The sequence below is a fragment of the Sinocyclocheilus grahami genome, unplaced genomic scaffold (genome assembly GCF_001515645.1).
Source record: "Sinocyclocheilus grahami isolate Dianchi unplaced genomic scaffold, SAMN03320097.WGS_v1.1 scaffold74.1, whole genome shotgun sequence".
Classification (NCBI taxonomy): domain Eukaryota; kingdom Metazoa; phylum Chordata; class Actinopteri; order Cypriniformes; family Cyprinidae; genus Sinocyclocheilus; species Sinocyclocheilus grahami.
In genome coordinates, this window is record NW_015505253.1 from 1,067,447 (window position 1) to 1,080,253 (window position 12,807).

General features: G+C 41.4%; 1 protein-coding gene across 1 annotated transcript in view; it reads left to right on the forward strand.

Moving 5' to 3' along the window:
• Positions 1 to 661: 661 nt before the first annotated feature.
• Positions 662 to 12,807, forward strand: part of LOC107585779 (roundabout, axon guidance receptor, homolog 2 (Drosophila)) — a 360,609-nt gene continuing 348,463 nt past the window's right edge. Inside the window, exon 1 of the mRNA XM_016272927.1 lies at positions 662 to 1,374. Within this exon, the coding sequence (XP_016128413.1) occupies positions 1,269 to 1,374 (106 nt within the window). The 5' untranslated portion in view covers positions 662 to 1,268. The remainder of the gene's footprint in view (positions 1,375 to 12,807) is intronic.

Below are 12,807 nucleotides of genomic sequence, written 5' to 3' on the forward strand. Positions count from 1 at the left end.
TTGGAATGTAATTCAAGACATTTTGATTGACATAAAATGATTTATAGTTCCACTGCAGTGGTTAAAAGAGGAAGGTCATCTAGTGCTCATCATAAATCGAGACTTATTCATGTAGATAACAGGAAATGTTTTCATATGTCATTGTTTGCTGTAACTGTCAGCCGAGTCGTTACTAATGGCACTGCTGCTGCTTCAGATGTTATTTATATGCTCTGTATGAATCCAAATGACGATAAATCTCACGCATGTCTCTCACACCCTAAAACCCCAAGCCCAGTGTGCATTCGCCCTCTGACAGCAGCTTGGCAAAAAATAACAGTCTTAAGCGTAAGCGTTTTGCAAGTGTGTGTGTGTGTGTTTGAGAGTTTCAGGCAATGTTAATTTGCATGAGCCCCCTGAGGACGTTTAATGCTACTAACTTTCCCCAAGCCGAGAACCAGCATGTTTAGGCAAACCTGCTGACTATTGCAGTGTCCAACATCACTCCTTCTCCCCCTACTCTTATCTCCAAGACTCTCTCTCTTGCACTCCCTCTCTCTCTTGCTTTCTCTCTCTCAGAGTTGAAGCCGAGAGTGTTATTAGTCTTTAAAGAGCCTCTCTGGCTTCCGCTGCCTCAACGTCTGTTATGATCAGAGCTCCAGGATTAGTGCTGTCACCACATTGCATCTCTCTGCCATCCTGCCCTCGCTCTCCCTCTCTCCTGGCGCATCCCTTGTGACCCACGGTGCATGTTATTTCCTCCCCACCTCCTTTTCCTCTCTGGAAACTCCTCCACATAGACGAACACACGCTGTGGAGCTTTTTGGAGTGCAAAGCGGGAAAACAAGAAGGATTGTGTGGGAGATTTCTCACTGTGGACTGGGACAGATCCACTACTGCAGGGAAAACAGCGTACGGCTTTGGACAGCGGTGGCAGCAGCGAGAGGGAGCGTGTGTGTGCATGCATCCATGCGCATGTTTCGAGGGAAGACTGAGCTGCGCTGTGCTTCTCACACGCTCATTCTCTCACTCTCGGATGATGAAGGCTCTCGATCTCGTATGATGGAGCTTGACTGAGAAGCGGGTCTCACTCTCACACGTGCGCTCTTAGGCGGGCAGAGCTCGGGAGCTCTCGGCAGCGTGGTGGAGGCACACGCACACTTCACGCTTGCTTCTGGACTGTGACCGATGACCGGACATACGAGCCAGGTTCCGTGCGCCCCTCGTGCTCCAGCGGGCATAAATACGGGCAGGTGAAGGACCTTCACCTTCTATCCCTGAGACCTGAGATGTTCCTCCTCTCTCCTGTGAGAGTCACTTTGTTTCTGCTGGTCTTCCTGGACATTCCCCATCCGTCCCTTCAGGGCAGGAATAAGGGCAGATGGAACAAGGGGGGTAAGTTTCGGACAGACTCTTTCACCTCAGGAATTCAGCGCTTGTTGTACTCTCAGGTTTTTACTGTTTGTCCGGCTGGTTGGGGATTTGATCTGAAAGTGTCCGGCAGCGATCGGAGCATTGTAAGTCCACTCGGGAGATTCTTCTGAACAACCCTTGTGTAGAACTTTATTTTATTGTTCAAATTTATTATTAAATGCCAGATCATGAGTTTATATGGGGCTTGTTGTAGTTGGCTTCCTTGCAGGATGTAGTTGAGGTGCTCTGAAACTTGATGAATGACATTGCAATCATGCATCACAATAAAGTTTTTTCCTCTTGTCCCCTCAGCACTATGTTCCATTGTGTGTGCAGATGCTACTCAGCTAAAAGCTTTCCTACCACACTGATAGAATTTCACTTCCTCTGCGCTCTTCTGTAGGAGGTTATTGGGCTTGAAAAAGCTGTCAAAGTAGACAGTGAGGGAAGGAAAACCCCTTGAGAATTTGGAGTCCTTGTGACCATGTGTGGGGGAACTCTGATTCTGTGTGTGTGCGGCTGTGCTAAACCATAACCCTTGTTTCCAGTGCTGTGATTGTGTTATAAAGTCCTGTTTTACCAGGCTGAAGAGAAGTGTTATTAATTCAAAGCAGACCCCATTCTATGGGAGAACTGCTCTCCCCCTTCTCAGGCAGCATCTAATCCCTTTTGTGGGATTAAAGGAAGAGCAGTAATCTTAGCGGCTGCTCCTGGCGAAGACTCGCTGTTGCTCATCCAAAGCCCATGGGTGTCGCAAGCTCTACAGACTCTTGTCTTCAAAGAATCACCGGTCCTGCGAGTCTCCCCCATAACTGCTCTGCAGTAGCTGTTCCTCATCTCCCCTGTTGAATTGGCATGCTCGACTCCAGTCTTCATTCCTACGCACACCTGCCTTGCCCCCCCCTCCCCCCCAGATTGTTTTGCGCAGAGATGGAGCTGGTGGGTGTATTCTTCTGGCTCTTCTGATTTAGCAGGTGTCAGATGGACTTCAAAGCTGACTCACGTCTTGTTGAGTGTTATCTGTTTGAAAGCTTGGAAATCTGACTCAAGGGTTGGTCAGACAGATTTCTGTTTACACCATGTCGTAGTTAGGCAATGTATAAAGAGAAGGTCTGTCATCATTCCAAACCCATTTGACTTATTTACTTCTGTGAAACATGACAGGAGGTATTTATTGGAATGTCCATGCTGCTTTTTCGCAAATGACAGCCATTGTCACAATTACATTTTATAATATGGAAATGGGCAGATAACTCTTTTGCATGTTTTGCAGAAGAAAAGCCCTGCTTGTTTGGAATGACATTGTGTATGCTGAAATAATGTTTTAGCATTATTTTACTAAGAACTTTAAATCCAAAACTGAATACATTTATTCAAAGCAGTGTCATTTCATTTCATTTTAATTAGTGATAATACATTAAAAGGCTGATCTCTGTCTGTGTTTTGTAAATATCAGGGATGTTGTCCTTGAGTGGAAAGCATGTTGCCATCTGTAATCTGAACTCCCTCTCCCTAGTTTTAGCCCATTTCGGTTTGAAATGGAAAACAAGACACAGTATTAGCCTATACTTTCTAAATCGTATAATCCGTGGTTCAGGGGGAAGTAAATAAATGTGATATGCCTATAATCTTTGGCCTCTGGTGAGATAGAAGCTTCCCATGGAGCAATTAGGGCACGGTCAGAACAGCTGTGTGAATTCAGCTCCAGCTTTCCTCTTTGTAAAGATGACACAGCACGCCCAATTACCTCTTCATGACACACTTGAAAAGGTGTAATTTTACCTGTGGATACGATAAGCCTATCATGGACAAGTATTTGTTGTTGTACTGTTATTGCGAGTGCTTGGAACAATCCCTATTGCTAGTTTGCTCTGTGTGTGATAGTATTTTCCCGGTAACAGTGGTTGCTGTCTTTTTTTTTAATGTAATTTTTACAGGTTTGGCAGATTTATTTACATTTTTCATTTCACTTACGCTTTGCATTTCTGATTTTGTCACATATGTATGGGTAAAAAAAACACACCACTAGCAATGCAAATTTAGCTTAATTTATCTTTGCACCCAGTTCCCTGACCTGAACCCTATAGAACATGAGTGTGGTGAACTGAAGAGAAGAAGCACCATCATTGAGCTGGAAATCTGAAGGGTCTGGAGAGATTCTGGATGAAGGAATGTTCTCTGATCTCTTGTCAAGTGTTCTCCAAACTCAGAGCTGCTATCTTGGGAAAAGGACGTTGCAGTCATTGGGTGCCAATAATTGTGTCTAACATGCATTGGAGAAAAACGTTTATTTCATAACGTTTTTTTTCTCCCCCCCCCCCCCCCCCCCTTACCTCCTATATGTTTCTCTTATATGCCCCCCTCAGACCTAATCAAAACCCAATATGTAGGCATTAATTAAGTTGTTTCTCACTTGTAAGTATGTTTTTGAGCCAATAAAACAAACTTGGGGTTTCTGAGACACCAAACAGCACAGAGTTAAGATTAATGCAAAGTTAATTATTTTTAAGACTAAATGAGGATCTCCAAATCAAGGCAGTGTGAGAGAATTTCTATATTTTTTTGCAGCAATGGCATTTTTTTTATTAGCATATGTCATAGAGCTGCACGATATATCGTTTCACCATCGATATCGCGATGTGCGCATCCGCGATAGTCACATCGCAGGATGTGCGATGTTTAGTATACTGACCGTTTCATTTATCCTGATCGTTTTCTTTGCTCACACAGACACTGTGTCACCGGACGAGACATCTATCGTGTCGTGCCGCCCCAGCCCACAAAAGCTAGTCTGTCTACTATACTGGATGTGACTTGGATCTTTGCAAATCATTTGAACTGTGTGTCAGTCCGTCATAAATAGAACGCGGCATAAGTTTACTGTTGGGGATTTGACGTGCCGTGCCGCTTCCAGAGTAGACAGCATCACTGATTATAGTTGGTTCATAGTATTTTGTTGCGCCCCGCCAAGCCGCTCGCGTCTAGTGTAGACACAGTGAGAGTCACGCAGATGCATGTGAACTCTGAATTCCGTTCACTTCCGCGTCTATTAATAACACATATGCGCAAAATTGTCAAAATGCATGTCTCTGCAAGTGTCCTTGTAAACACAGTTGCTTAGGTGAAGGCAGACAATTGAGAAAGAAAATGGATGTGTGAGAACATTTTGTACCTTTAACACAGATTTATTCGATTTAATTTATACAGTGAAGACTTTGCAGTGTTATTTTACATTTGATTATTACATTTCTGTACCTGAATACTATTAGACTTACCCTTAAAAAAAAGTAAAGCACTGTTCACCTTCATTTGTATCTTTGTTCTATTATATTTATCTATGCTTGTAATTTGTTTAGTTTCTATGCTGATTTACTCACCTACAAAATCACCCCAATCATTGATTTTTTTTCCCAAATAAAGCTATTCAAGTCATCTGGTGATATATATATTTTTTTCCATATTGCAATATATATCGCAGAAAAACAAAATCTCGCAATGTGAGATTTTTTCCAATATCGTGCAGCCCTAATATGTCGTTGTTCATCACATTTTGTGTGTGAGTACAGCACATGAAATATTTTTACTTTTCGTTAGTGCTTTTGAAAGGGCTGAATGGAGAGAACCTTGTAGCCCTCGCCCCAGTTAGCACTCTTGCACTTAAAGTCTGTGCTTTTCTGTTCTGCTTCCGTGGTCTCCCAGGTTATCTGAAATTAAGTTCAAGCATGTTGTCTCCCAAAGTATTTAAATGTGACTGTCACCATGGACTTCCTGATAGTGGGGAATTCTCAGGGGCCAAGTCGGACCTCATGCGCCATCTCTCGTTCTCTCCCTGACATAAACACACACTCTTGCGCAGCTATGCCCTCACAAAATTTGAATGTGCCAGTCAATCTCTCCGTCCTAATAGAGGTTTATTCTCCTGGGCCACCTGAGGGGCATGGCATTTAGAGGGCAAACCAAACCCACTCAATGTCACCCTCCATCTGTTTCACTCCATAACCCAGCATTCCCTTCAAACTCAGCCTGGAAATATCCACCGCTGCTTTCTCCACCAGATATTTTTTCCCTTTCCTATTGTTCAGGTCACTGAACCCCTGAAATGCACTCCCTCCATATGGCAAACCCTGGACCGCATGAGGACCTGTAGTCTGCCCACTGTGAGGAGACGTTGAGACACACCATCAGAAGTGTACTGAATTATAATGCACTTGGCTGTCTGGCTTCGTGGTGAAACTAGTCCATGAAAATGAACAAGCCCAAAGCTCAGAGTAATTCTCTCTTCAGGCCTCCGTCTGCTTGTGACCAAGGAGCACCTTCATGCAAGTCACTACTGCTGCCTGGAGACTAATGAGGAAAAACAATGTCTCGCTTATGGATCCCAATTCGCGATCCTTTCCGACTTAGGAGTCCTGGGGTCCTGGGTGGCCAGATTTTCAGAGCGGCTAGAATCGGAGAAGCAATTAACAATTCTCACAACTTGCTGCTCGTGTGAAAATGGATTTCAGGCTCTCTCACGGGCCTGTGCTTCACTGATGTCTCAACGCTCACCATTATGTGCCTGCGAGACAAGTGATACCAACTGTGCACGGGAGAATAATAATTTCTCTGTTCCTCTGAACAGTCTGCCGCACAGAACGCTTGCAGAGTGCCGCGCAACAATGGCACATTCAATTATTCTCTCCCCTCACTGTCAATGTCGCAACATCTCGACAGAGCGCCCCCAACCAGACCGCTGCTTTCATAACTGGTAATAATGTCTCTCCGGGGAGCTGAAGTGTGGTGGTCTATGGGGTGCTGATATGCTCACATGTTCATGCTCAATGCAGACATGCCTCAAAAGAAAGGAAATGTATCACTAAAATGAACAGAATTCTTTTTTTGAAGCTTTGGGTGACAGATGTGGGTGCAATTTTCAGCTTATCACAGTTTTGCCAAGTATTCAATCTTTTTTGCATTTGGCTTTTGCTGCTTTTTTATTAGATACGGTGGAGATTGCATTAAATTATTGTGAAGTGAGTGGGGATAGAATCGGGACACATTAGCCAGATTCAAACCTACACTACTAGTGTAAACACCTAGGCTCCAACATATCTACAGCATGTGCTCTGCACCACTCCAAATGTTATTTTTTCCCCCAAGCTACAGTGCTTTGGCAAGCGGCTAAATACTCCTCTACTAAAGGTCAACTACAGTCAAGCTACTCTTTTGAAACTAGTTGCTACAAAAGTAGCAAACTAAACTGACACCATGTAAGGAGGCATTGCCTTTTAATTAACTATTCTGTTTTAAGTTGTTAAACAACTAGTTGCTAACACATAGTTAACTACATTGAAATTTAGTACGCACTATTTAATTTGTATTTCTTTGAGACTGATCATTTTGTTTCACAACTTTTATTCAGAGGATTTTGTTTGCTTGTTGACTGTTTCTTTGGCTGTAAATCTATTTGAGCAACACAGAGTGACAATAAAAATAGCTGTAGCAATTTGTCATGCTACACAGCTAATTGCTAAACATCTAGCTTGCAACTCAAGAAGCTACAAGTGCTATTATCATGCTTCTGATGAATGTTGCACTACTTTAAGTTGATTATTCACCAGCATTGACCAAATATTGTTGCCAAGTATTCAATTTAACATGGAGATTTTCATAGTGTGTGTTCGTGAGAGATCTGATCTGCTGACTGAAGTTTAACTGGCACATATAGCTATTATTCATTCTGGACGTATTTCATCATTAAAAACACCATGTTATATTCTATTTTGGGTCTTGATGGACAGAAGGGAAGAAATATTTGTCCAGATTGGACTCTATGATCAGAGCACATCTGCCCCACGCTGCCCCTTCCTCTGAATGCTGCCATTTCTGTCACACTCTCTCTAATGAAGCTGCTGTCTAATTGCTGTGGGGAGCGTTCCCAACAGTAACAGTGTTTTATGGGGGATTTTATGCTGCAGAGATGACAGCAGAGGCTGATGGATGGGAGGACGTAGATTTTACGGCCTAAGACCCTCTCACCCCTGTCTTCTATTCATTTCCATTCTCTTTCTCTCTTTCTCTTTCTTGAGTCAAAGACACACTAACATTAGTCCAAAAGGGTTTATATCAATCAAAAGTTTGGACAAGCATACTCATTTTTTAAATAGTGGTGCTTGCTAAGTCAAGTCAAAATAACTATTTATTAAAATTTGGTTTGCAACTTATGCACTGTTGTGCTGTGGACATGAATGATATCTTAAATTGTGTGGCTTGCTGAGGAGAGATCAATCAAATCTTTTTGACTGGTATTGAATGTTTATATATATATATTTTACTTAAGAAAAGTATATGCAAGTACATATATATTTAGTTATGAGCAGTATCACAATGAACCTAATGGACTTTTCAATGTACAGTACATATGTATTTAGTTATGAGCAGTATCACAATGAACCCAATGGACTTTTCAATGTACCCACAGATGGTCAAGCTGGCCATCTAATAAAGTGTTATTTCTCTCTTTGCGGGATTGCAGATCTGAGATTCTGTTTTTGGTAACAAGTGCTTTACTTTTACTTTTTGCTCCTAAAAAGATTATGCGGTGCATGTCAGCTGGCTTTAGAGTTATTTAAACCCTTTCCGTGACCTCTTTAAATATCTTTGTTTTATTTTTGCTGTGAGTTATTTTTGAGTGCCTCTTAGCATTATAGTCAAGAGCAGTTGAAGTTGTCATTATTTTGATGCATCTAAGATTTGGCTTCAGAACTTCATCGCTGCTCCATGATCCTGTTTAAACCCCCCCTACAGGATAAACAGTGTCTGATGACTCTCCTCCTTGTTCCTCAAATGATGTCACAACCCAAATCATGTCATTAGACTTAAACATCACCAACTCAGCTTGGACCGAGACTGGCGAGAAGATCCCTCAAGGAATTATCTCACTTTTTCATCCAATGGGATTCTTCCGCTGGAGGCTGACGGTCTCTAGGCCAAAAACATCCTTCAGTTTGCATTAGAGCAAACATGTCACTTACTCGATTCCTCATGCTCCGTCTTTGCATCGTGTGCCTGCCTCCCACTCTCTGAGAGCTCAGCGCCATAAAACTTTTAAGAGATAAGAAGCTGTTTTTCTATTTCAGGGTCACCATTAGCTTGAATAATGCAAAGACTCAAGTAGGAGTGGCTGAAGGTCTACAGAGGGTCGGTACACAGTCTTGGATTAAATTATACATTGTTATCGCAGCTGGCGAGGCCTGTTCTTCCTCCAATTGCTTTGTGTCTCTGTCTCATCCAATAACATTTAGGAAGCAATTGTGGAACGCTGAACAGTCCTGGCCCAGAATAAAGAGAGAAATTGGACCGGGAGAGATCAGTACGCATCAAGCCACGAATGTAGCAGGGACAGGACAGCTAAAGGACGATTCCCTGTGGTTTGTGGGAGTAGAGCACTCTCTGCTGAGCTTTCAGAAGTGGAAGTGACACTGAATTTGTACATTCTTCAGGAAAGGAAAGTTTAAGTGGCTTAACGTATGACAGTGTCCCTGAGTTGTAGTCTTGGAAGATGGGAATCTAGTGTCGCTGTTCAATATCAACATAAACATGCAAAAAAAGAGCTTGCATTTAAAAATGTAGCCAAAAAAGGTACCTCTTGGGTTGCGTGTGTGACAAGGTCCAAAATTAACTCTTTTTTTCCTAGTAATGAAACTCAATGCAAAAACACTGACAAAAACTACTTTTTAGAATGTAGCTGTTTTTTCCCCTTAAATATTTGTGATACTGAAACATGAAGATGCGTAGTGTTGTTCCACATTTTCATTTTCATTGCTTAATATGTTGAAACATAGTTCTATAGTGAAATATCTGTAGGCACCATAACATTCTTCAGGAAAGGAAAGTTTAAGTGGCTTAACGTATGACAGTGTCCCTGAGTTGTAGTCTTGGAAGATGGGAATCTAGTGTCGCTGTTCAATATCAACATAAACATGCAAAAAAAGAGCTTGCATTTAAAAATGTAGCCAAAAAAGGTACCTCTTGGGTTGCGTGTGTGACAAGGTCCAAAATTAACTCTTTTTTTCCTAGTAATGAAACTCAATGCAAAAACACTGACAAAAACTACTTTTTAGAATGTAGCTGTTTGTTCCCCTTAAATATTTGTGATACTGAAACATGAAGATGCGTAGTGTTGTTCCACATTTTCATTTTCATTGCTTAATATGTTGAAACATAGTTCTATAGTGAAATATCTGTAGGCACCATATTTTTTTTTATTCACTCATGACAGTACATTTTTCATTGAGGTAAAAGTGAGATGCACTAGAATCATTGCAACTATTTCATATTTAATAAAATATTTTGCAGAAGACAACCGGCACATTTTTATTTTCCATCCTGACTCTCATTTGGCACTTGGTGGGTGTTCATTTCATACCCTATTGTGTTAAGATCCCATTTTTGCAGAAAATACTAAGATAAATCCTGTTTTATCTCAATGTCATGAACCAGGGATCGTCCTATCTGCTGTATGATATTTCTGCATTATTAACAAAACGTATTCACTCTTCATTAACCCTTAAGACCTTAATTTATGCACTAATATACTATAATGATAAAATAACTTCAGGCTATCAGTGGTCACATTGATATATGAAGATTACTTATTATCATTAATATTTAATAGGTTATATTATCTTACACTGCATTTAAGGAAATTTATAATTTCTTCTTACAAGAGTTTGGCAAGTTAGGACTGAATTCATGCAAAGCTGCAGCCTTGAACTAACTTGGCTCAAATTAAAAAAATACATATATGAAGTATCATTCTGTTTGGGCATTTCTCATTGGCACGTTTCATAATTCATTGTTCTCAAATAAAGAAAGATGGAGTTGAAGGGCATGAAACTTTTTTCCAGCTAAAAGCAAGACTCGCTTCTGGTTCTAAAGAGATTATTTTGGGCATTGTGTAATCAAAATTTATTTTGTTGAAAGCTTTCGAGCGCTCCGGGGAGCTGCTGCACCAGGCTAATGAATTTCATGTAAAAGAAAAAAAATGCCCTAAGAAATTGTATAACCAGGATGTTGAATATTAAATAACACCCACATGATACTCATATTCCAGGAGACTGTGCTGTTAAAGTCAGTGCACATCTCGACAAACTTAAAAACATTCTCAGAAGTTTACGAATATACTTGAACTACTTTGAGCTTGAAATACCTGCTGAACAGCCGTCAGGCGTTAGGAATGTAAATGGCATTGATGTGGCACAGTAAAGGCTGAATCTTTCAGAAAAATCTATTTTCTTGTGTTTGACAAGTTTTTGTCTTCATCCGTGGTCCTTGTTTTTCATTATCTGCATGTAAAAATAGTCAAAAGCAGTGGTCTAAATATAGCTATTAGATCTCAGTGTTGCTCATCCTATGATTTGACTGTTCAATACCGCCTGCATATCAGTTCCTCTTACCAATTTCCTGTTCGTACTGCGCCCACTTAAAAAACTAAACTCGGGACAAAAGACACCAGTTCTGCGGAATAAAAGCCTGGGCGTAATGGTGCTAACTGCGAGCTGTGCTAATCCTTTGCTGGCCCGCTTCAGGAGGCGTCCCTGCGTACACTAAGCTCATATTCAGCAGCCCATTAGCCTCCTGCGCACGTCTGCCATATTAGATTAGAGTGTTTATTGTCCAATTTATCATGGGCGCTTTGTCTGGCCTGAAAAATATCTCCCAATTGCTGAATATGTAAGGCTCGGCGCTTCAGATATTGAACACGAAGAATATTAAGTAAGCGACGTCAACACATACCTTTGACTATGTCACCAGACGCTGGTTGTGGAGAGTACAAGCCGGCTAAATGGAAAAAAACAAAACAAGGGGACAATGAAGACGCTGAACTTGAAATGTCAATTTCATCACGTTGATTTGAATAAATGCTAATTCCAAGGGCTTGTTTTGAGTCTCAGAGCCCTAATCTGTTTGGCAGGGAGTACACTCTGAGTCCACAACGTTATTATGTCAAACACAGTTTAGCTTAGCCGCAAAGACGCCTCAACCCGTGTCTCTGCTCGTCTAGAGGGAGATGCTGCAGTTCTAATGTGACGGCCTTGTCAGTTTTGAGCGATGATGAGGAAGGTGTGCGTGGAGGCTGGATTTGGTGTTTAATGACTGGTAAAATTGTAAGACTGCATTCAAGGTGACCCCCGCTGAGGTGATGGTAATCCTTCCTGCCTTTTTGCAGCCCTGGTAGCTGTCACCAGTGCCACGCATTGTCACCAAAGCCGAAGGCATGTAATTATACTTTTATTGGCTTTACGAAACCCTCTGTATCCATCCATCCACTCTGCAGACTTGGTTGTTTAGCCAAATGCTTATAGATCATGGATATATTTTACTTGCTGAACTCAACCAAGTCTTTGTGTGAAGAGCCGCTCTATCATATAACAGTATATGCAACCCTGGCTTATTAGAAAAACATATCTCTTTGACTATATTTTAACGAAGCTCCAAAAATTTACCTAAATTTGTAAGTCACTTGGAACAAAAGGGTTTGCTAAATGCATAAATGTAAATATATAAATACAGTTCATTGCAGTTGTCAGATGAAACGACCACTAGTCACAGTAGCCAACTCCATATGGCTTTTCTGATATGGTAAACTTGCTTGGCAGCCCCCCTGATACAGTAAGTCCAGGGGAACACGAGTCATGATAAAACCGCTCAAATACTTGTAGAAACAAACTAAAATAGCATGATTTCTCAGGCTAATCTGTTTTATCTCATGTTTGCTAGGTATGTTATTTTCAAATGTGACCGAACATCAAATTCACCTTTATCTGAATGCATTTTAGTGCCATTTACTGGACACTTTACCTTTAAAAGTTTCAAGAGATCATATGTTTAAAAAATCGTGAATGAGCCTCAGAAGGTTGGTTGAAAGTTACATGTCACTTGATGTTATTTACCTCAGGAAAGTCATTGAATGCCCATAGTTTGTTAGTTAGTAAAAATCACTAAAATCGTAATATATCCCTGTTGAAAAAAACAGCATATGCTGGTTAGGTATGTTTTGACGCTGGGATGCTGGTTTAAGCTGGTCCTTTGCTGGTTTATGCTGGTCCTTTGCTGGTTTAAGCTGGTCCTTTTGCTGGTTTATGCTGGTCCTTTGCCAGCACATGACCAGCATAAACCAGCACATGACCAGCATACACCAGCAAAAGGACCAGCATAAACCAGCAAAAGGACCAGCATAAACCAGCAAAAGGACCAGCAAAAGGACCAGCATAAACCAGCAAAAGGACCAGCAAAAGGGCCAGCATAAACCAGCAAAAGGACCAGCATAAACCAGCAAAAGGACCAGCAAAAGGGCCAGCATAAACCAGCAAAAGGACCAGCATAAACCAGCAAAGGACCAGCAAAGGACCAGCATAAACCAGCAAAGGACCA